This window comes from Crinia signifera, chromosome 3 (genome assembly GCF_055691185.1).
Source record: "Crinia signifera chromosome 3, ASM5569118v1, whole genome shotgun sequence".
In the NCBI taxonomy this organism is placed as follows: Eukaryota; Metazoa; Chordata; class Amphibia; order Anura; family Myobatrachidae; genus Crinia; species Crinia signifera.
The window spans coordinates 16968292-16992862 of record NC_139219.1 but is presented as its reverse complement, the minus strand read 5'-3'; the positions used below and the strand labels follow the sequence as shown (position 1 = coordinate 16992862).

Below are 24571 nucleotides of genomic sequence, written 5' to 3'. Positions count from 1 at the left end.
TAGTAGATATCTAGTCCCAGGGCAGGTGCGTAGTGGATATCTAGTCCCAGGGCAGGTGCGTAGTGGACATCTAGTCCCAGGGCAGGTGCGTAGTGGACACCTAGTCCCAGGGCAGGTGCGTAGTGGACACCTAGTCCCAGGGCAGGTGCGTAGTGGACACCTAGTCCCAGGGCAGGTGCGTAGTGGACACCTAGTCCCAGGGCAGGTGCGTAGTGGACACCTAGTCCCAGGGCAGGTGCGTAGTGGACACCTAGTACCAGGGCGAGTGCGCAGTGGACACCTAGTCCAAGGTGGGTGCGCAGTGGACACCTAGTCCCAGGGCAGGTGCGTAGTGGACATCTAGTCCCAGGGCAGGTGCGTAGTGGACATCTAGTCCATTAGTATACTCTGCCTAGCTCACTCATGCACCCTCAGTATAATACTACGTCACTTTAGTCATGCATACTAATCCATTACATATATTAGGGGTTACTCAACCCAGATCCTATTGATTATCAAACAACTGCACGAGCCCAAATAGCAGAAATAATTGCATATGGATCTAATGGCAATCCCCTCGCAATATGTCTGACAGGAAACCACAGGCCCATCAGGTAAAATGCAGGCCCAGGCGGTTGGGTGTGGTATATTTCACCGACAGTCGGGATTCCGACAGTCATTACTCAGAAGTCGGAATCCCGACTGCACAGCGGGGGGAGCGCAATGAAGCCCCTTGCGGGCACGCTGCGCTTGCCACGCTGCGGGCACGGTGGAAAGCTGCGCTCGCCACCTATTTTATTCTCCCTCTATGGGATTCCGACGTAGGAGTAATGACTGTCGGAATCCCGACTGTCGGGGAGCCATCCGGCACCCACTGTAAGACACTGTTTTTCTTATTTGTTTATGTGCTCTGTAATTGGACTCTGCAGGTTCCTTGTGGCACCATATAAATAAAGGATAATAATAATAATCCATACAGTGCTCTCACCTATGTATACCCCAGTATCACTCCCACAGTACCCAGCCCAGTACTACTCATGCAGTGCTCTCACCTATGTATACCCCAGTATCACTCCCACAGTACCCAGCCCAATATTACTCATGCAGCGGAGTATTAGTATGGCACTGGGACCCTCAGCCTCGGTAGTGGTGGACTGTGTAAACCTGTGTTATTCCCCTAGTGCGCTCACTCATATCTGCCCCAGTATTATTGCCCTATGTGCCCCGGCCCAGTATGACCTCCGAGCTCTCACCCCGGCCTGCCTCCTGCTGGGCTTCACCCGGGCATAGATCTGGATGGTCTGCTTCACCATGTTCCCGGGCACTGTTCAGCTCCTTGGCAACCGTCACTAGGGACACTACCCGGCATGCCCCGCAGCATAGAGAGTATGCTCATTGGCTGGAGGCAGACCAGTCACAGTGAAACAGTGGACAGCGAGCGACTCGCGCACCTGCTGCTGTGAGACTGCGCATGTGCGTGTCCGCGCGGAGATCGCAGCAGCAGCACTGGCACTAGCGCTGACTCCTGCCCTCCGTGTAACTATATAACCGCGGCCAGCACAGGCAGTGTGTCCGGGTACAAGACAGGGGTAGGGGTGGCGTACAGGCAGCACAGGGGGTATATACAGGACAGGACCAGGAGTTTTATCATATATCCACCTAGATAAAACATGTTGACTACTAAAGGTCGATAGGACTTAGGTTGCACATGAAATAGGTCGACAGGGTTGGAAGGTCGACACAAGCATTAGGTCAACATGAGTTTTTCACTTTTTTGTCAGAATTTCGCTGTAAGTCGACATGGATATCAGTGGCAAACGCAGGATTTTCCGAAGGGGGTTTCCAGAGGGGTGGAGCAAAGCACGGAGATGGACACTTAGGTGACCCAGTATATGCCGAGTCAGTTAAAGTATTATAGATAGACCAAATGTATATAACTAATAATAATAAAATATATAAACATATATACATACATATATATACAACAGCAGTGTAGACCCCTGGGCATAGCAATGCATTGGGGCCCCTACCGATCCTCCAGCGGTAGGGGTGGGGGAAGCTTTGATGTCCCGCGGGTGGTAGGGGGTATTATATCAACCGCTCAGCATGTAGGGCCTGGATCAGTAACTTCCACTAATTACCCCTTTACTGCACAGATGGTGGGAGATGAGGTGGGAGAAGGGGGCATTGGGCTGAATGAAGGGGCCCTGATACACAACTTCCAGGGTGGTAGAGGATGTTTAATATGCAGAGGAGGGGTGTATAGTGGAGTGGGCTCATTATTCATAATTTTCTGGTGGGAGGACAGCTTGCTTGACTGCAGATATCTCCAGTTACCGGAAATAGATTTCTTAGATTTTAATGGAATTAAAAACTAGAGAATCCCACCTACCGAATGGTATTGGGGACTAGGGGATCAGAGTTCAGGAGGCAGAGCAATCTGCCAACGAGTATATAAAACTACATACCAGGTGTGTGGAGCTGGAGCAGTAACCAGCTGCTGGAAGGCTGATATCTCTGGTTCTGGGAACAGTAGAGACAAGCTACTAGTGTCCCTCAAAGGGGGAGAGTCCCAGCTTTTGGAATATATCCTCAGAAAAACTCAAAGTCAGACAGAACCTGAAATATCTGACTGGGAAGAGCAATTACCAGGCTTGGATGTGGACCACTGCTTTGAAGTCAGATATCTCCGCTTCCCAAGGGCCGATTTTTTAAATTCTTGTACCTATGGAAAGAGGAGACCCTCAGCTTTCAGACTAGGGACCTTAGACTCCTGGGGGGGGGGTTTCTGGGTACTCAGAAACCCCCCCCCCCTGCGTGCGCTACTGGATACTATATCAGTGTATTGCATAACTTTGCCTGGTTCGCTGCGCTCAGCATGCTGCAGACTCGGCACACTATTATGTTCTCCCTCCGCACCACAGTGGATGGTGGGGTATGAAATACCGGCTGTTGGCACAAGTTGGCAATTTTTTTTTTGAAAACCTCATGTCATCCTTTTGACTGTAGACCTTCCCATTGTTGACCGAATGGTTGTGTGAACCTTCTGACCCCGTTGACCTTAGCCGCGTCGACCTATTGCATGTGTCAACCTTTAGTAGTGGACCTTCATAGTGTCGACCAAGCGACCGCAACCTTTTATATGCTGGTGACATTTTTAATAGTGCCCCTATGCAGTGGCATAACTATGGAGGGTGCAGGGGGTGCAACTGCTATGGGGCCCGGGCCTTTGGGGGGCCCGAGGGATAAGCAGGCATCCCCTGCACCCATTAGACCTTTCTTATTAGATTACCGGAGCGCCGCCGTCCCAACTCCTGTCCCTCCTTTCTTCCCCTGCCATCACGCGCGCCGTGCCTCCTCGGAATCGGTACATCTGTCAGACCAGACTAAGGTCTACAGTCATTACGTCGACCCCGGAAGGTCGACTGGCCCCAAGGTCGACAGGGTTAAAGGTCGACATGGGTTTAGGTCGACGGTCATTAGGTCGACATGAGTTTTCCACTGTTTTTTTACCCGAATGTCGACACAGTTGACATGGACACAGTTGAAGTTGAACCGCAGCCCCTCGCATCGCTCGCTTTGCTCGCAATGCTTCGGCACGGTGCCTCGCTACGCTCAGCACACTATTTTATTTCTCCCACCCCGCCCTAGTGGATGGTAGGGCATGAAATACCGCCTGTCGGCACATGTCGGCTCAAAAAAACAGTGAAAAACTCATGCCGACCTAATGACTGTCGACCTAAACCCATGTGGACATTAAGTCATGTCGACCTTGGCCCATGTCGACCTTTAACCCTGTTGACCTTGGGGCCAGTCGACCTTCTGGGGTCAACCTAATGACTGTCGTCCTAAGTGTGGTCTGACAGATGACCGTTTCCCGCCTCCTCTTCCCCCCTCCACCAGCAGCACCTTTGGTATGGCCAATGAAGGGGAGGAGCTGGTCTGGCTAATATAGCCTCTGCTGTGCCCCCTGTCTCTGACGCTGCTCAACATCTCCCCCTTCCGTTCTCTCTTGCTCCTCTCCTTCTCTTCTCACATTCTTTCACTTTTCCTCTCCACCATTTTTGTCTCTCATCAGCACGATGGGGGGGGGGGGGGGGGGGGGCCATAGCAAAATGTTGCTATGGGGCCCAAAGAGTTCTACTTACGCCTCTGCATCAGTGACAGGTGGCGTCAGCATTAGGAAAGTGCATTCAAAATGACAGAACAACAAATTGCATAGGAAGAAATAGGCGTACTGTATGTGAGCCCTGTGTGGTCTACAAAATGTCAAATCTGAATATGACCTATATGATGTCTGGCGAGTACAGTCCCCTACAGTTTTGGAATTATTTTTCTCATATACACACTGACTGGATAAATGGACACTGCAACATACCCATAAACTTTAGATCAGTCTGGTCACATCATGTGGCCCCAGGACGAAGTTGCCTTCAAATTCCCACACATACACACAGTAGACCGTGATTCTTCTTTACCTACCTACTGACCTCCCTGATGACCACTCAGGCATTGATGGGCTCTTGCCACCTATCAAGCAACTAATTCCCCTTGGTAGACTTTTGATTCAACCTACTCGTGTGCCCATAAGGCTGTTCTTCCTAGCACAGCCTTCCAAATGGGCTCTCGTCTCCACAGACAATTCTGGAAATGTGGTTCGTTCAAGTGTAATCCCTATTTAGGACTTCCAATGGCTCCCTAAAGGTGCGTACACACTGGGGCGATTTTGTGTAATATTGCGGGCAATATGGTCGCTGAGTGACCATATTGCCCGCGATAGGAGTGTGCACCGGCGATATATCGCCGGGTGCGCGCTCTCGTTTTAACCCCTGTAGTAATCGCTGGTCGCAGGAACATGCTCCTGCGACCAGCTGATTTCCACTGCCGGGCTCCCCCCTACAGTTTCTTTTTCATCAGCGACCTTCTCTGGTCGCTAATGAACAGGAGCCACAGAGCAATATATCTCCCCCGTGTGTACGGAGCTTTAGAGACGTCTGGTTTCTGTTCTAAACCGGCTTCAAAATTGATTCCTGTTCTGTACAAAAGTACCCTCACCAAATGACAAAAAAAATTCTATCACCTACAGTAGGTAAGAAACCCGGCTGTCTGTGAGGACCCTATTACTAGGGTTTACTACTACTGTCTGACCTGTTGCACTTCTAAATTCTTAATTTGGACATAAAACTTTATTCCAAACTTAATGCTAAAAGTTTAACCCTCTACTTCCCTGCCTCATCTACCTTGACCAGGTGGGATTCATTTGCGGCAGACACTGGCACTTTCTTGGTGAGACCTATTTCGGTTTGGCTTTCAGGACACAATGCTACAGTCTATTACAGCTCTATATAGCTGCTCTGTAGTCAGGGTCTTTGTTCTTATCCATAATTCAGAGTTTGGGTGTGGATGAAAAGGTCTACAGCCGGCCTGGACAACCTGTGGCTCTCCAGATGTTGGAAAACTACACATCCCAGCATGCTATGACACAGTTCTAGCATTCACTAATAACAAAATGTTGCATTGCATGCTGGGACTTGTAGTTTGGAGAACGACTGGTTGGCCAACAAAAAGGTCAATAACAAAAGGTGGACACATGTTTTTCACATTTTTTGTTGTTGTCAAGCTGCGTACCCACGGTAAGATATAGTGCACAATCTAGCACACTATCTAGCCAGTTTCGAATAGCATGCTAGATAGTGCACTATATCTTACCGTGTGTATGCACTATCCGACATACGATGCGCGCTCCCGCAGGTCGTATGGGAGGGAGCTGATCGGGTGAACATGCAACCCAATTCTGTCTAGAAAGCATAAGATAGTATAGTGTAGTATAGCTGTGACGTCAGATCGTTTGCTATATCTTATGCACATCGTACCTTATTTTAAGCACAAATCTTATGCTTTTTAACCACCAGGACTTTTCTGGGGAATTGTATATGATATCTTACGGAACATAAATCGTACCGTGGGTACGCACCTTCAGTGTTGACACCTATCTACATGGACCCCCAATTAGTGTAACACAGAAATGCCCGCCGTGCTTCGTGTCTGGTGCCTCACTTCGGTCTGCACACTTTACCCTTCCCAATTGTAGTCCACATGGATGGAAAAGTATGACAGTCCCAATAATGAAGAAAATTGTGAAAAAAACATGTTGACCTCTTTCATTTTGATCTTTTGGCGTTGACCTATTGAATGTCTGAATAGACACTGTAGACCTTTCAACTGCATACCCAGAGTTTGCATTCATTCCTGGGGACTAATGATGGATCCTCCTGCCATCAATTGTTTGATGACAATAACATTTGGATGTGAATGTAATAGTATTAAATAAGGATTGAAGTCACACAAGTCAGTCATGTAAAAGACAACAGGGGCATCAAACCTGTCTGGTGGCATTTGTGATGTCATAATGGTTACTGCATCTGTCAGGCTATCGCGGTTTCACTCATACAGATCCAGGGACCCGGCAATACACAGCTCACTAGCAGAAGTTTTAATTTCTTTCTATTTATTTATTTCTATTTCTTTTGTCCTATCTTTCTATTTTTTTATATTTCTTTCTTAATATTTATTTCGTCCTTTCTTTCCTTGTCTCTCTGTCTCCCCTACCGGTTTCACCAGTCTCTCTCTCTCTCTCTCTTTTTTCTAGCTCTCTCACCATGGATATATGTGCCCCATCGAAATGCAGACATTCTTCGTTCAGGTCAGAAAAGTTATGCAAGGTTAGTGGGTGGGTGGTTTGGGCACACTCTGCATAGCCTCTTAATGCCCAGAGAGATGGGCAGTCCTTCAGCCACGGGTCCCAAGAGGTTTCCTCCACAGGGGGTTTTTTTCCTCTCCTGAGTGCTGAAGGATGATTCTTTTGTGAATCACAAATCTTCTATCATCTTGTTCCTCTTATAGGACAAGTTAGTAATAATTATGAGCCAATCTCAGTCCAGAAGTCGCTATTTTAAAATGCAGAGTTAAAAAAAAAAAAAAATAATTCAATTTTGATTGAAATAAAAACTTGAATTTATTTTTGAAATATATTTTGTTTGTTGATGTCTGTATTTTTTACTTGACTCTTGACCAGGGTCGGTGAGCCGGGATTTAAGACCTGTGTTGATCCTTTCACACCACAGAAAAACCCGGGGTTTTCAGCAAATTCCCAGGTTGAAAAGCTTTAACCCGGTAATTTGCTTCTGGTGTGAATGGGGTATAAGCTGACCTCTCTTCATCTTCCCACAATCGCATCACTGTCCATAACCAACTCTGCTCTCATTTTCCACACTGCCGCCTTTTTACCATTGAGCATTTTTTTAAATAAAAATAAAGACATCAACAAGCAAAATATATTTCATGGTATGTAATAAAAGGGTGTTGTAAAATGTCATTATTACTCCTGATAGGTTTGGTCGCTGTTTAAAATCGGCTTGTTTCAGTTCCAGAGCTATTGTGATGTTTAAATTCTGAGATTAAAAGGATATTGGGGGAAGGAATACTCCTAAACCCCTAAATCCCATGTCCGCTTTATAGTGAAGGCTCTGTTCCCTTGTGCCTCTCCGTCTGGGGAACGGACACGGTGCTGAGATTTTATTACAGTTTATAGACCACTTTGGAGTTGTAAGAAAGTTGGGCTAAGAGTCAGACTTGGTAGAGCAGACAAAGAAGCTCTATGGGAAAGTAGACAGAGGAGTGTGAGAATAATTGTCTTGTAAGTCACACAAGAGTCCGCACAAATAAATGGGAAGTGGTGTTGCTAAAAATATCTGTCAGGCCATCTCCAGGGAACCGGCAGTGACAATCTGGGAATGGTGGGACTGTCACCACCAGGTGTCACTGATTTCCAGAGAACCAGTATGAAAGCAGCTCAGGGATATGTTAAAGCTAGTAGCAGGGGCCCGCTGCTCTGCACCGCTGCTGCCGTTTCAACCCCTTTTTTTTTTTTTTACTTCAAGTTTGGTGACCGGCGTGGGTGCGGGGCCCACACATGGGGGGGAGATGAATATTACACGATGACGGGAGGTTTGGCGGATCGGATCTCTACTGTGGATCTGATCCGCGGCATTGCTCCCCCAGCCCGGTGACAGCTGTCACAGCCGCCGGCGCGACAGAATTAATGCAGCTGTGATGTTCTGAGCTCAGCTGTGTGAAAGTGGCTGGAGCGCAGGCTGCAGGAAGTAGGGATGGCCATCGGTGCAGTTGCCATCAATTGTTGCCATCGATGGTGATTCTGCAACCAACCATCGTAGTCATAAACTATATGATGGATAACCATCAATAGTTTCAGCTATCGATGGTTATCCATTATCTTTGACTGAATGGCCCATGGGCCAATCAGAAAGTGGGGGCAGAGCTTCCGGGGGTCGGGGGCAGAGCTATGCTCAGTGTCCCGACACATTGAAAAAATAAATAAATAACAGAAATATTGGTTCTCCATCAATATAGGGAAACCATCTGGTTCTCCCACATCGATGGCAAAAGTATTCAACATCGGCCATAAACCATTGATGATTTAAAATCATCGATGGCCATCCCTAGCAGGAAGGAGACCAGAGCCAGCCGCCCCAATCGCTCCCCAATCTCTCCACTGACTACCAGAAGGGGACCAGTATAACAAAAATAAAGGGCGTCATGTGGGAACAGTCAATGGAAGTAGTGCGTGTAAATAGGAGTAGAGGGTGCTACTTACCACCTGCCTGTGTGCTCAGCTCCTTGGCTGCTGAGGGGCTTAAATCAGCACTGACGGACATTTGAAATATGGCACCTGCCTGCCAGCCTATCAGAGTTCATGGACCGGCAGCCACAGTTAGTGATTGATTGCCGAGCCGCGGACTCTAATTGGTTCACTAGCCTGCGCCATATTTCAAATATCGTTGGAGATGGTATGAACTGCTGAGCAGCATAGGAGCTGAGCACACACCACAGGGGGCACTAATGTGGACATTGTTTAAGCTGCACTATTGGGTGAATTATGAGCAATGGGCATTATGGTGTGTGTCATAGGGCCTCATTCAGATCACTTCGGTACTGCGTGCATTCGCACGCAGTACCGATGTTGCGCGTCTGCGCAGGCAGGTATCTGCGCATGTGCAGGCGTATGGTGCGTGCACCCACGGCGACCTTTCGGTTCGCCGGGTGCACGCACCCATGCCGGCGTGGGGGGGGCCGAGATGGGCGGGGGGTGCCGGGCTGCCCCATGACCATATGGGAACGCCCAGCGTTCCATGGGCGTTCTCATGGTAATGAGGCAGTGATGCGGGTGTGGGGGGCGGGTAGCTGACATCACCGGATCACTGAAAAGTCACTTTTATAGGCGTGCACGCTAAACATCATTCGATAGTCGGTGACCATCAACAGATGTGGGCGGTTACCCGAGCCATGCGCATGGATGTTTATGCAAAACATCCATTCGCAGCTTTTCGGGCGAAGCCGCATTTTGCGGGGGGGGGGGGGGTGGTCGTTCGTCAGGCGGAGTTTGGTCGACTCGCAAGGCTGCAAATTCTCAGCCTTGCAAATCAACCTGAATAACCCCCATAATGTGTAATGGGAATTACGGTGTGCAACAATATGTAATGGGCATTACAGTGTGAGGCATAATGTGTAATGTGTACTGTGGTGTCTGCGGCATAATGTGTAATGGGTACTGTGGTGTCTGCGGCATAATGTGTAATGTGTACTGTGGTGTCTGCGGCATAATGTGTAATGTGTACTGTGGTGTCTGCGGCATAATGTGTAATGTGTACTGTGGTGTGTGCGGCATAATGTGTAATGTGTACTGTGGTGTCTGCGGCATAATGTGAAATGTGTACTGTGGTGTCTGCGGCATAATGTGTAATGGGTACTGTGGTGTGTGCGGCATAATGTGTAATGGGTACTGCAGTGTGTGACAACATCTAATTGGCATTACATTGTATGACAATGTGTAATGGGCATTAGGGTGTGTGTAATCCTGACGCGGTGTGTCTAAGGGGCTCTTTCAGATCGATATCCCCGGTCGGTATTTTGATCCTGGGTCCTACCCTTTCACACTAATCCCGTGCCTCTCATTATACACCGGGCGACCGGGTTTAATCCTTCTTATAACCTGGGTTGAAATGTCAGGTTGGTTGAACCGGTTATTCAGTTTGGCGCTTTTACATCGCATCTCGATTTGGCAATAACCCGGGTTATAAAAGGGGTATCAGGGGCTCTGCCTAGAGAAATGTCACTTTCCCACGTAGCTTAACACATTTTTGAGTATGGTGGGGCCTGAAGCATATTTGTGCACCTGGGCCCACAACTCACTAGTTCCGCCTCTGGCTGGTATTGTACAGCTGAGAGTCCTAAGCACACAGGTGGTCAGCGCAGATGCTTCCACAGAGATGATGGGCTGTGACTGCAGAATGTAGTGGGAGGAAGAGTCATGGCCTCTGCCTCCCAGCACTTTGTACTAAGATTTACAAATATCACTCTTCAAATTGGTCTTTTGTGCGCATGTGCACCTCCCCTTTGTGAACGGCTTCGGTGACTTGCATAGCAGGCTTGCCTACCCTCCCAGAATGTACGCAAGGCTCCCAAAAATAATTTCCGCCTCCAGCCCCCCAGGAAGGTGGGTAAGTCTCCCGCTTACTGGCCAGAGCCCCCGCACCCCCTTCCCCGCTGGTTCAATTACCACAAATCATGGGTCCGCAGAGAGGGGGCGTGGCTAAAATGACATGGTAGTGGAATTCGTGTCATGTAAGCCCTGCCCCTCTCCGCAGCCCATGAATCACAGAGTTTCGTGGCATGGGGGCGGGGCCAAATGATGACAACCTTGTCCCCATGGCGATCTTAGGACATGTCATAGCTGATTATTATATAGATTCTGCAACATATTCCATTGTATACAGACATTTAATGTATAATGCATGTCATGGAGTGGCCCACTTGATAAGGGCGAGGCAGGCTGCAGGGTCATAGCTATGTAATGTGGATTCACCCTTTCCACCGTGCCTGGATATGGACATTCTCAATGCTGAGAGGTATGTGATAACTTCAGAACCACAACCGATTGTTCTGACGTCTAGATCACAGATCTAGAAACATATATTTGTGGTTGGATGGATTGAGACAAGGTTTGGGAAGATGGGTGGATACGTCTACTTTGTCCTAATTTTTGGGTCTTAAAATGTTGATGAAACCCAATGAATTAATTAAAACCGGTGACATCTTTGAGATGTGATGAGTCAGGAGAATGCAGCTTATGCCTAAAGCCGGCCATACATCTACAGATCGATTGTCAGATTGGGCTGGTTGGAACAAAATCCTGGTAATGGGTGAGAGCAAATGACAGTTGACCATTTGCTTTTAAATTCTGTAAAACTGCCAAACTGCCGTTCAGATACTACTGTACCAGGTTTTTGTTCCAACCAGCCCAATCTGACAATCGATCTGTAGATGTATGGCCAGCTTAAGGCATATGTTACAGGTAATGCACCTTTGTAGACAGAGGTAATCCCAGAGGTAATTGCTGGAGCAACAAGTGGAATAGTTGCGATGCTGTAGTCCCTGCTTATACAGTTCTCCAGCAAGTTAGCATGAACCTATGCAGTTACATTACCCTGCAGTTATTAACAAGCTGTGGCTGCTTTTCCACCCGGCCATACCAGCCTCCTTGCTATCTAATACTAATGTGAGTAGCCGTCTGTATATGCCAGTTATTCACACAGTTGGCCACTGTTTTTATGTCCGCAAGTTCTGTCATCATTTGCACTGGCACCTATGCCCACTGCATTCTGGGTAAATAAGGCTGTCGGAAAAAGGCATCCCTGCATGCTCCAAATGAGCACGGAAGTCGTCCCTTACACCCATGACACACTCATGAGATTGGCCTGTTCGCATCTCACGCCAAAATATGACATATTTTAAACAGACACGTCAAGAGGACATATTTATAGGAGGTTGCAAATCCATAGTTTGCAGGGGGACGTCGAACATCCTAGCACAAGCCCCAGCGGAAACCTCCGTCTAGAGCAGGCAAGGCCAAATTGTGGCCCTCCTGCTGTGTTGAAGCTCCACATCCCAGCATGCCTTGCCATAGTGTTAGCATTACCTAATAGCAAAACTGTGGCAAGGTATGACGGGACCAACAGCTGGAGGGCCATAGTTTGCCCATACCTGATCTAGAGGATTGCGGCGGCTGGTTCTGTGCTCAGGTCCAGCCCTGGGACTATCTACAGCTTCACCACATAAACCTTTTGCACAATGTTGTGTTAGCTGTAACTGCTTCCAATGTGACAAGACGGGTTTATGAATTCCGAGGTTTATTCGTGATTCCTTCCTGTTAAGATTATACTGGCTCCCAGCATTCGGCCTTTTCCTGCCCTTGTTCTCTTCAACTCGTCTTAAAACATCCTGGATCTAGTCCCTTTTGGAAGCGATGGCAGCTGAAGGAAATGGCTTTCCGTGAAGTCACCTAGCAACCTACTGTGCATCTAAATAAATGGCCAAACAGACTGATATTGCGTTCTACATTTTTGCCATCTCACCTCATTTAATTCTTGCTGGCTGACCTCGTGCTCTTTTGTATAGTGTGATTAGGCTCCGTAATAAGTAGTTCCAGTATGTGCTCTTTATCAGCTGCTCTGATCGGAAAATAATCCTGCAACAAATGGGCCTAATTATGGTAATGGGAGCAAGGCAGGACGTGTCAGAGGCAGCGGGACTCGGTGTGCTCAACTGATTGCTGCAGCTTTATCATAGTCACCATTGCAGTGGCCAGGAGGAAACTCGGATATTATTATAGAAACATAGAATGTGGCAGCAGATAAGAACCACTTGGCCTATCTAGTCTGCCCCTTTTTTAGACATGTTACCTCAAACCATATTTGATCCTTATTTCTGTGTAAGGATATCACTATGCCTATCCCAAGCATGTTTAAATTGTACTACTGTATTTGCCTCTACCTCCTCTGATGGGAGGCTATTCCACTTATCTACTACTCTTTCTGTGAAGTAATTCTTCCTCACATTTCCCCTGAATCTTCCTCCCTCTAGTGTCAGTGCATGTCCTCGTGTTCTGCTGCTCTGCTTCCTGTGACTAATGTCTCCCACATGTACCTTCCTCCCCCTAGTGTCAGTGCATGTGCTCGTGTTCTGCTGCTCCTCTTCCTGTGAAAAATGTCTCCTACCTGTACCTTCCTCCCTCTAGTGTCAGTGCATGTCCTCGTGTTCTGCTGCTCCTCTTCCTGTGAAGAATGTCTCCCACCTGTACCTTGTTATAACCCTTGGTATATATGAAAGTTTCTATCATGTCCCCCCTTTCCCTTCTCTGCTCTAAACTATACGTGTTAAGATCTTTTAGTCTTTCCAGGTAAGTTTTGTGATGTAGGCCATGCACCATTATAGTTCCCCTTCTTTGTACAGTCTCTAATTATTGCGTGCCTATAAATATAAATATATCTTATTTAGATGGTATGATATATTCCCCCCCCAACAAGACGCATCCAGGACTGGCTGAAACATATCATTCCAGAGGGTCCTAGTTGTATCCAATATGACAGAAAATTTGTCAAATGAAGACACCTACCAGAATGGGCGATTCTAGGCATTTTACCCCAGGGACAACGTGTGTCAAGAGATTGTCGTAAATTGTTATTGATTTTATGTTCAGCTGCAAAAAAAAAAAAAACATTCTGCAAGTTTAGAACCGTTCAGAAATCCCCCCATTTTCTCTATTTAAGGAAAAGCTCTTTTTTTCCTGTTCAGAATGGATTGGATTGAAGCATCCCTTGCAAAAGAATCAAAAGTGGCAGGTTTCTTTGAGTTTTGGGAGAGCTATATTTCGATCCTTCCCACTCCTACCAAAAATGTGTTAATTAAGTGGTTTTCAAATACTTCTTGGTATCATACAAGACTAGCGGCCAATGAACCACCAATATAGTGTGAGTCTCTTTGCCTTCGGAGCTGTCACGCAGTGTGTCCCACAAGTATGTTACATACCGATGTGAAGTCTATTTTATACGTAAAAAAGCACGCTAGTATATTCTCATTGTCTGATTATGTCTTTTTGTTCATGGTTGCTAACCAACTCTGTTACATAATGTACATTTCTCGAATTTGGAAATTACTATGTATTACGCTACTGAATCATTATTTAAAATATATAATACACAAATGAAGACACCTAAATCCAATTGGAGTCTTCCAAGGGAATCTTCATCCACAACGTAATCCAAAGGGACATTAAATTAGCACGGTCTTACTCCAGCACTGAACTTCCTCCTCCTCCTTATCTTGTCCCATAGTCTAGTACTGATCCTCCATTACAAGCACTAGCCCTGAGTCCTCGTCTCTCACAGGCTCTAGCATTGATCCTACTACTCCATTTTACCCTGGCACTGGCTCCATCCATTTACTCCTCCTCCATCACACGCTCTAGCACTGTTCCCTCTACTCTATCCAAGGCTCTAGCACTGATCCTCCTTCAACACATGCTCTATCATCGATCCTCCTCCCTCCCATGCTCTAGCACTGATCCCCCTACTCCATCCCAGGCTCCAGTACCGATCCTCCTCTTCCATTTTACTTTAGCACCGATCCTCTTCCCTCCCATGCTCTAACATTGATCCCCCTACTTCGTTCCAATCTCTAGCACTGATCTTCCTCCTCTATCATCTCCTAGCACTGATCCCCCTACTCCGTCCCAGGCTCTAGCACTGATCCCCCTCCATCATCTTCTAGCACTGATCCCCCTACTCCGTCCCAGGCTCTAACACTGATGCTCCTCCATCCTCTTCTAGCACTGATCCCCCTACTCCATCCCAGGCTCTAGCACTGATCCTCCTCCTTCCTCTTCTAGCACTGATCCTCCTCTTCCATCTTCCTCTAGCACTGACCCCCCTCCATCCTCTTCTAGCACTGATCCCCCTACACCATCCCAGGCTCTAGCACTAATCTTCCTCCATCCTCTTCTAGCACTGATCCCCCTACTCCATCCCAGGCTCTAGCACTGATCCTCCTCCATCCTCTTCTAGCACTGATCCTCCTCTTCCGTCTTCCTCTAGCACTGATCCTCCTCCGTCCTCTTCTAGCACTGATCTCCCTACTCCGTCCAAGGCTCTTGCACTGATCCTCCTCCATCCTCTTCTAGCACTGATCCCCCTACTCCATCCCAGGCTCTAGCACTGATCCTCCACCATCCTCTTCTAGCACTGATCCCCCTACTCCATCCTAGGCTCTAGCACTGATCCTCCTCCATCCTCTTCTAGCACTGATCCCCATACTCCATCCCATGCTCTAGCACTGATCCTCCTCCATCCTCTTCTAGCACTGATCTCCCTACTCCGTCCAAGGCTCTAGCACTGATCCTCCTCCATCCTCTTCTAGCACTGATCCCCCTACTCCATCCTAGGCTCTAGCACTGATCCTCCTCCATCCTCTTCTAGCACTGATCCCCCTACTCCATCCCAGGCTCTAGCACTCATCCTCCTCCATCCTCTTCTAGCACTGATCCCCCTACTCCATCCCAGGCTCTAGCACTCCTCCTTCTCCATCCTCTTCTAGCACTGATCCCCCTACTCCATCCCAGGCTCTAGCACTCCTCCTCCTCCATGTTCTTCTAGCACTGATCCTACTCTTCTGTCTTCCTCTAGCACTGATTCTCCTCCATCATCTTCTAGCACTGATCCCCCTACTCCATCCCAGGCTCTAGCACCTTCTGCACAGTTGTGCAGAATGACCCATACAGAAGCTCCAAAGCTGTGCCTTTGGTTACAAGAAAAGACCATTACTGGTTCTTGAGGTGCTCTGAGAACTTTTCAAGTGGTCAAATTCCTTAGGAAAGGTTGAAAGCATGTCTGTTTGTCATTATGGGGAGGACACCGCTGGACACAGTAGTAAGAACTCCCTCACCAGAGTATAACACACATAAATGTCTCTGCCAGCTGCAGCAGCAAGTCGTGTGGAGGCTGTCTGTGCTGCACATGGTTTGCAGGTGTTAAACTCAAGAGGGATGCATGAAGAGAGCAAGTAGACCAATCACATTCTAGTTAACATCTCTTATATATTATATAATTGGCTACATCTGTCACCAGGCTACATCTGTCACCTGTCATCTGCCCGCGATTTGCGGCACCCCCCGCGACCCCCCCCTTCCCGCGATTTGTGGCAACCCACCGCGCCACCCTCCCTCCTCAGGGCCACCGTCCTGTACTCCTGTGCGGCCACGCTGGACCCTCACCCACTGGCAGAAGCTGCACAGTGTCCCCCACCCTCCTCTTTAGTCCCCCGTATGCCCACACACCCCTATCATTACCCAGCCTCCTGTTTTCCTGTGTCATGACCTCCGCCAGTGGGGAGCCGCTGACCCAAAAACACCCTACTATACTATTGCACACACACACACACACACACCTAAACAACCACTTTTTAATTAAACAAAACAATACACACCCCTTCCACATCATATGCTCTCTATTTAACACATTTCACCTATAACTCAAGTTGCAATACAGGCCATCTTTCATACAATTCTAACCATATTTCTCACAATACAAACGTTCACAAATTAAGGGGACGCAGCCCCTTACGCCGGTGTGAAGAGCACCTGTAGGGCGCGATGAATCACCTAGTATATTTAGTAAGTACTATAAAATGATTACTAGAATCTGATTGGTTGCTTAGTGCAAGACCTCCCCCTGTCCTCATTAGAAGGTTTGTGCAGTGAAGGAACAATAGACAATGATTCAGTGGACAGGTCAGCAAGGCTGCAATTTGTTTGTAGATGGAAAACATGCTGCACTGCAGGTGGGGCAAATGTAACATGAGCAGAGAGAGGGGGTGAATATAGTTCATTCGGACATGGCCAAATTTGTCACCAATCCGTTGTTTTGGGAACTGCATTTTGTGCATGTGCAGCCTCCATTTGCGAATGGCTTTGGCAACTTGCATAGTCGCCGAGCCATTGTCACACATCAGGGCGGGAATGGGGCTCGCCCAAGGGAACGCTCAGTGTTTTCTGGGCGTTCCCATGGTTATGCGGGCGGGCCGATGCCTGTCAGGAGCGAGTAGCTGATGTCACAGGACGTCAGCCGCCTGCTCCTTCTTCGGCCAGCTGCACGCAAATAAAAGACCGTTTTCACTGACTTCTGTTTGCAGGAGAAATCATCCGATGGTTGGAAACCATCGAATGATTTAACCTGCAGCGGAGGCATGCGAGGGGATGTTCTCATTACACTTACCCCCCGCGCGCGCATGGTACCGAGGGGAGTCAGTGGCAGGTAACACTAGCAGATGAGCGGCAGCTGGCGTCGATGCGGTAGCACACATCAGTGTGTACGGGCCTTAACCCTCTGTGCACATGTTAAGGTGTGTACACAAGGTGCAAGCTGAGTGATTTTGGCGAAATATAGCTCAGTGACCAAATCGCTTAGTGCACCGTTTTCACCAGCCTTGCTAACAGGCCTGAATCAGGCCCAACACAAAGATCCATTAACAGTAAAACATGGCTGTCCCATTGCTACTGCATTTCATCTTCCGGGACGATTCCCCCGCGGGAGAGATCACCAGCTCACCACATGTGCAGAGAACCGTTAGCAATAATAGAGTTCTACATTCTGTATTCAGAGTTCACGTCAGCCCTGTGCGCACAATTTATAAGCTAGTCCAGAACCGCTACAGATAGAGCCATAATGACCTGTATAAATGCTAACTTTTATTACCAGATGCTTTGGAGTCTTCGCAAAGGAAAATCTCCCATAAAAAGGGCAGAGGGAAGGATCGCAGATGCTGGATTTGTAACATTCAGCAGGTTTTTATTGCGGCAGCGATTATTTCTTTATCTTCTCTCCTAGCGTAAGAAGTGTTTCTTGTAATCTAAACTTAGAATCAGGAGAGACGACCTCCAAAATTCAGACATTCCCATTATTAGTTCTGGCGCAGAAAGCAAACTGTTCTCTCTCTTTTTCATTTTATTTTCATCATCTCAGTATGCGACTGGTATTATTGCTGAATTCCATCACCGCTTAACATACATGCAGTTCAGTACGCGGCCTTTTCGGGATAGCCGTCGTCCTGTGCGCATCAGGCCCTCTGATCAGTAGTTCTCTTCAGTACAGGCATTCAGGATTTCATTTACCGCAAGCCAGACATTCAGTATTGCACTGTGGCAGAACTGGGGATTTTACCGTACCCGCGCTGGAGCATGCTTGCCTACCCTCCCGGAATGGCCTGAAAATATAGTGTGTGTCCCCCACCCTGGGAAGGTGGGCAAGTCTCCAGCATGCTCCCCCCCGCCACCACCACCCCGAGCCGCTGAAATTAATTATGGAATTTGCTGGTCCTCGGGGAGGGGGCGGGACAAAAATGACACGAATCGCAGCATATTGCATCCTTCTCCAGGAGAGGCATCTTTAAAAGTCAGTAAGTATGCACTGGAACCCAGAAGGCTTGATTAGGTTTCCCACATGAAACCAGGAGTCCGTAGCTTAACTATCATACTGCAGACCCCGCGGTGGCTTTTGGGAGCCACGCCGGTGGGGTTTGCGGGGAGTGCTGAGAACTTCTGCGCTAACAGGTCAGGAGCTTCTGCCGGGGAGATGCGGAGAGCCGGCGGGAGCTGAAGTGTGAGGAGAGGAAGGAAGCTGCTGCCTGATTCAGGGACGGATGAAGGGGAAGCGAAGGGAGCAATCGCCCCGGCTAGGCTACAAAGGTTTCCCTCAGCCGGCCTCCATGACTTTTGGCCATTTCAAATGCTGCGTGGCTCCTGAGCCAATCAGAGCTTGCATACCCGCAGCCACGGTGATTGGCTGACAGGCTGTGAGCTCCAATTGGGTCATGAGTCGGCACGTCATATTTGAAATGGTCGAGAGCTGCTGGAGGGGAGAGGCTGAGGGAAGCTCCACTCGCATACTAGCAGTGGCGTAGGCGCCGGATAGGTGCGGGAAACCTGCAGCGGAAAGAGTGACAGTGACATAGATAAGGGGGACAGCAGCCAGTTGGGCAGGCCAAGTACAGAGTCTCAGGTAGTGATGGCTGTGGGGGGTTATTGAAACAGACATGAGTGGAGGGGCTGAGGTCCAGGGATGTTGGGGGAAGGGACATGAACTAAGAGGTGGCCACATCCTGATTACCTATGGGGCCTGCCTGCCACTGTCACTATTGTCTGTTTTAGTGACTTCGCCAGTGTTTTTGGGTGCTGTGGTCGGGAGAATTGGAGTGAGGCAGGTGCTGTGCCCACATGCAGCGGGGGAGGTACTGGGCTACTACTGCAAGCAGGGAAGGGGGCAAAATGAAGTCTTTTACTTTATGGTACAGGGGTCTTGCAGAGCCTTAATCCTGCACTGGCTGCTGCGACGCGGATGTGTGGCATATTGCCTAATGGGTATTACGGTGTGTGGCATAATGTGGTAATACAAGCAGATGAACAGCTTTCCCGACGATGATGTGGGAGCGCGCATCACCGCTCATCGCTGGGCCGTGCACACTGGGCGGCTTTGAGCTAAAAACAGCAAGTTTGAGCGGCTTTCAGCTCAAAATCAGTGTGTATGCGTCTTAATATTTATTTTATGAACATGCCTTTAAGTACTCAACATTCTGAAGTCACCATTAACATTTAAAACATTGTCCAGCGCTGAGAATTTGGTACTTGTGTATTATCACGGCGCCCCCGATTTCCATCGCAGGGCATTGTACGATGAAAAATCACGTCGCATCGACGCGATTTAACCCGATTTCTAATTGTACAGGCACCCAGATGCCTTATTACCATGTTAAATGCCCCCCCAGACCCGATTTTTTAATTGTATACCCACCCTCATGGGTCATGAGTATGTGAAATGCTCCGCCCCCCCCCCATTGTTAACACCACCCCACTATGAACGCCAACCCGAAGCGTGGCGAGCGCAACAAGCCCGCGAGGGGTGGCGGTACGCGTCCTCCGACCTTTTCATACCCCCACTATCCACGTTGGCGTGGAGTTGAATTTATAAAGTGTGGCGAGCCCGAAGCGTGGCGAGTGGACGCATATACCTGTGAAGTAATGCGCGTCCCCTTGCGGGGCTCGCTGCGCTTCGGGCTCGGTGTCTCGCTGCGCTCGCCACACTATATATATTCAACTCCACGCCGACGTGGATAGTGGGGGTATGAAAAGGTCGGAGGACGCGTACCGCTGCCCCTCCCGGGCTCGCTGCACTCGCCACGCTTCAGGTTGGCGTTGATAGTGGGGGGCTGTTAACAATGTGGGGGCATTTAACAGGTCTGGGGGTGCCATTAACATTGCCATTGTAATGACATGCGATGTGACCCGATTTTAAAATTGTATACTCAGCCCGGGAAAAGGCTGAAATCGGGTCCATCTCATGCTATCGCATACCTTAATTAGTGGGATGCGATGCGATGGGCGCTGTGATAATACACAAGTACCGAGAATTTTTTGGCGAGTGGCCTATTGATTCAGGGCGTGGCTTTTTACAGAGAGGTCACGCCCGGTTTTTCTGTGCTGTGGGGGGCATGGCGAGCGGCTCTCTGGGCTGCTGGCTATGCCCCTCAGGCTGCATAATAGATGCTGTGACAGAGGGGAATCCCAAATGGTATGGTCCGAACATTACCAGTCGGACGCGTTTTGCCGTGGCACCGCCAGTGCTATATTTCAGCAGGAACCTGTTCTGGGCCAAAATGAGCTTTTTGCTTCTAAATACAATATAAATATCTCTCTCTGTCTCGCTCTTTCTCTCTCTGTCTCTCTCGCTCTCTCTCTCTGTCTCACTCTTTCTCTCTCTGTCTGTCTCGCTCTCTCTGTCTCGCTCTTTCTCTCTCTGTCTCGCTCTCTCTAATTTTTTTTAATCGATCCACCCTCAGACCCGGAGTTCCTGGACCTATTTTTCCAGAGTACTGGGCACCACCATAACTCAAGGTCCCTCAACTGGCAATGGTTGCAGTGAGAGTGGCTGGGAACGGAGCCACTAAACATCCTTCCAAGTCACTGTCATTTGTTCCTGAGATAGGGACACTTCCGTTTGGGATACCCAGAAGCATGGGATATTTATCCTGAAGAAGCTGCCATCTTTCACAGTAAATGATCATATAACCATAATCCATAGCCCTCACCAACATCTGCCTGGACTCATGCCAACGGTAGCAGCCCACCGCAGCTTGTGTGGTAATCATGTACAATGATGCAATACAATCCTGTCTCAGGCGATACTGATCACGTAACATTTTCCCTGTCTTTGATCTGACCGCAGTAAGGGGGATTTATGATCCCCCCACTAAGTGCTGATGTGCTTCATGTGTGCAGCGTCTTCCTGGTGCATAAGCTGTAATATCACGTCCACGCCGAGAACCAATCTGTGCCAGGCATTGCGTGTCTCTGGAGAATATGAAAATGGGCACAGTAAAGGCATTTTAGTATCCTGTTATTTTGGGAATGGGTGATTGTTTTGACCTTTAGACAGGCCTCATACCTTTTTCACTTCTTTTTTTTCCCGAATGTCGACACAGTCGACATGGACACGTCTAAGTGTACCGCGTCTCCTCGCATGGCTCGCTGCGCTCACCAGTATTTTATTCTCCAACCACGACATAGTGGATGGTTGGGCATGAAATACCACCTGTTGGCACATGTCCGCTCAAAAAAAACTTAAAAACCTAATTTCAACCTTTTGACTGTTGACCCTCCCATTGTCGACCTAATCCTTGTGTTGACCTTTTGACCCTGTCGACCTTACCCATGTCGACCTATTTTAGGTGTCGACCTAAGCCTGTTGACATTCAGTGGTCGAGCCGATGCATGTCGACATTAATATGGTTGACCTAACCAGTTATTTTGCTGTGCACTTAGGCATGTGCAACTGGAAAGGAAGGTTCTTATGTAGTATCTGGTCGCCCGATTTTAAGATCGGGTCGGAAAATCGCATCGAATCGCATCGAAATTGCATGTGAGATTGCATGCAATCCGATGCGATTCGATGCGATTTTTCATAGGATTCAATGTTAACAAGGTCCTGTTCATTTCCCCACTATCCAAGTGGGCATAGAGTTGATTTTATATAGTGTGACGAGCCACCGAGCCCAAGCGTGGCGAGCGGCCGCGGATTACTTAAAATGTTTTCTGCGTCCCCTCGCGGGGCTTGCTGCGCTCGCCACGCTTCGGGCTCGGTGGCTCGCTGCGCTCGCCACACTATATAAAATCAACTCCTATGCCCACTTGGATAGTGGGGAAATGAACAGGACCTTGTTAACATTGAATCCTATGAAAAATCGGATTGCATGCGATCTCGCATGCAATTTCGATGCGATTCGATGTGATTTTGCCGAAAAATCGCATCTGATTGTATGCCTTAAGGTAAGGCATACAATCACAAAATCGGGTGCCCAGATACTACATAAGTACCAAAAGGAATATATTCCAGTAAAAACGCAGGACACTCCTTGCTCTCATATGCTGGCACAGTGCATGTGGCATAACGTGAATTTTGGCTCAATCAGTTGGCTATACCCGCGTGACATAATGGGAATTTTGGCTTTTCCAGTGTGGCATAACGGGAATTTTGACTCAATCCGGGTGGCATGATGTGAATTTTGACTCAGTTTCATAAGGAGTGGGGGTGGATTCGGGGGGGGGGGGGGGGGGGGGGGAGAGATGGGAGTCATTAAATATATAAGAGGTGAGGAAGAAGTTTGTTAAATACTATGGGTAAATTTAATAACGTTTCTAAAAAATGAAAAGCGGTGTTGTTGCCCATAGCAACCATTCAGCTTCTGTCTCTCATTTTACAGGACGGAATACAGTAATGATAGGTTCTCACCTCCCAATGAACTCTATGAAGCAGGATACTCACACGCACGCCCGAAAAATGGGTGTGACCTATGGAGAAGGGGCGTGACCTCGTGTGGATGCCGTGTCAGCAGGCCACATCCCCATTTTCCCGTCACTACGGGGCATGGCCAGCGCTGTGGAAGCTGAAGGCCATGCTCCCTGGCCCTCTGCATCTCTGAATAGCCGGACAGTTGGGAGGTATGGATTCTGATGGTTGCTATAGACAACATCAGCTCTTTTCATTTTTAGAAGCTTTAATAAATGTACCCCTCAGATGGGGGGAATAGGGCTAACTGTGAGGTTCCTCATTGTTTATATTTAACAGTGATGTTTTGGTGAATACTCTTCATTCCAAAATTTCCTGCAATTTTACAAAATGTACAAATTTTTGCAATTGTACAAAATTTACAAAAGTTATCATTACCGTAAACGCTTTTATCCACATATAATAGTTTATAATTCAGAAGCCAATGTGATCATTTTTCTTTTCATATATACGGGTGTGTATTGTGCGTGTGCTATATTCAGGCCAGTTTAAGGGTTGTAGAGGCCCCAGGGCAATAAAGTTGCTTAATCAGGGTTCTGACCTGTGGTGCGTTTAACTGGCCAGGACTCACCGCAGCTGCATGGGGTCTGCTGGATGATGGACAATATCTCGTCTTACACACTCTCCTCCATTGCGATGTGTCCGTCTCTAGCAGATCACTCATCACTCTCGGGGTCCTCAGTATTATCGCCCTCTAGTGTCCTAACTGTAGAAGTCCTTCCGCTCCCACTGCTTCTGAATATACAGTATGCTGCATTAGACATTTAGAAGCAGCACTCAAAAGACCAACCCCCAAAAGACGGGGCCCTCTAGGTGTCAGGGCCCCTGGACGGCCACCGCTGCCCCCCCCCCCCCCCCCCAATCCTGTCCTGGCTATATCTATAGGGAGCATGCGACGTGGCAATTATATTGATGCACTTGGCTCCATTCTCCATTCCAGCTCTTCTTCTGTTTTTAATTGTGATAAATGTTAACCATCCCAGTATTTTCCTCTCAGCCTGTGGTCAGCAGCAGAGACGTCAATCAACGGGTCAATTAAAGAAGCTAGACCCTCAAGGCTTTGCTTCCCAACAGTCTGTGCACTATGGGTCATGCCTTTGAGATCCAGGACCATGATTGACAGCTCTATGCTGGATCCCGCAGTCAGTCAGTCCCGGCCTTCTGTAAATTCATGGTGAGCAATACTGAATGTGTCATAATATTGTTCTACTTCCCCCTAGAGACGCAAAAGCTGGAGACGCTGCAGAAGGTAAACAGCCGCCATTTGCTCCATCGCCGCCGGCATTTCTTAGAAAGTTGACTTCGATATTGTGGTTGCGGATTTGGCCAACTTTTCCTTAGTGTAGGTGGTGAAAGGTGAGGACGAGGCCTTCCCTCCACAGCAGATGCGGAACACATTGACGGAGAGGCCAAATGCAGAAAATATGAATTGTGCTCACATCAAAAGAGGCCGAAATGTTAGTTTTCCACAGTTATTACGGAAGTGATTGTAATTTGTCAGTGCGGCCGCCAAGCCAAATATCGCCTCAGAAAACGCTTTCATTTAGAAGCTGAACATCTGCCTCGATTAAATCAAAAAGAATGGTCAGAACAGAAGAGAGGATGTATGTGTACAGCCTGAAATGTCACCAAGAAATGGGGGAAGTTTACTAAAATGGGAAGATGGGAGTTCTGTTTCACATTGGGATGGGCAACCAATCGGAATGTACATCTTATTAATTTAGTACCTTCTAGAAGTTAATCAATAGTATCTTATTGGTTGCCCATAGCAACATTGAAATAGAACT

General features: G+C 48.2%; 1 protein-coding gene and 1 long non-coding RNA gene across 3 annotated transcripts in view; one reads left to right on the top strand and one right to left on the bottom strand.

Annotated features, from left to right (window-relative positions):
* KIF6 (kinesin family member 6) overlaps positions 1-1440 on the bottom strand; it is a 253176-nt gene extending 251736 nt beyond the window's left edge. Inside the window, exon 1 of one of the 2 annotated variants that reach the window (XR_014471556.1) lies at positions 1233-1440. Coding sequence is in view for 1 of the 2 variants with exons in the window: in XM_083175408.1 (XP_083031534.1) it covers positions 1233-1292 (60 nt within the window). In the remaining variant the exon portion in view is untranslated. The remainder of the gene's footprint in view (positions 1-1232) is intronic. The other variant, XM_083175408.1, reaches the window with a different exon arrangement.
* Positions 1408-24332, top strand: LOC146063220 (uncharacterized). Its single transcript, XR_014471557.1, has 3 exons — positions 1408-1515; positions 6629-6701; positions 24005-24332. It is a non-coding gene; the product is annotated as an uncharacterized LOC146063220 (long non-coding RNA).
* The last annotated feature ends 239 nt before the right edge of the window (positions 24333-24571 follow it).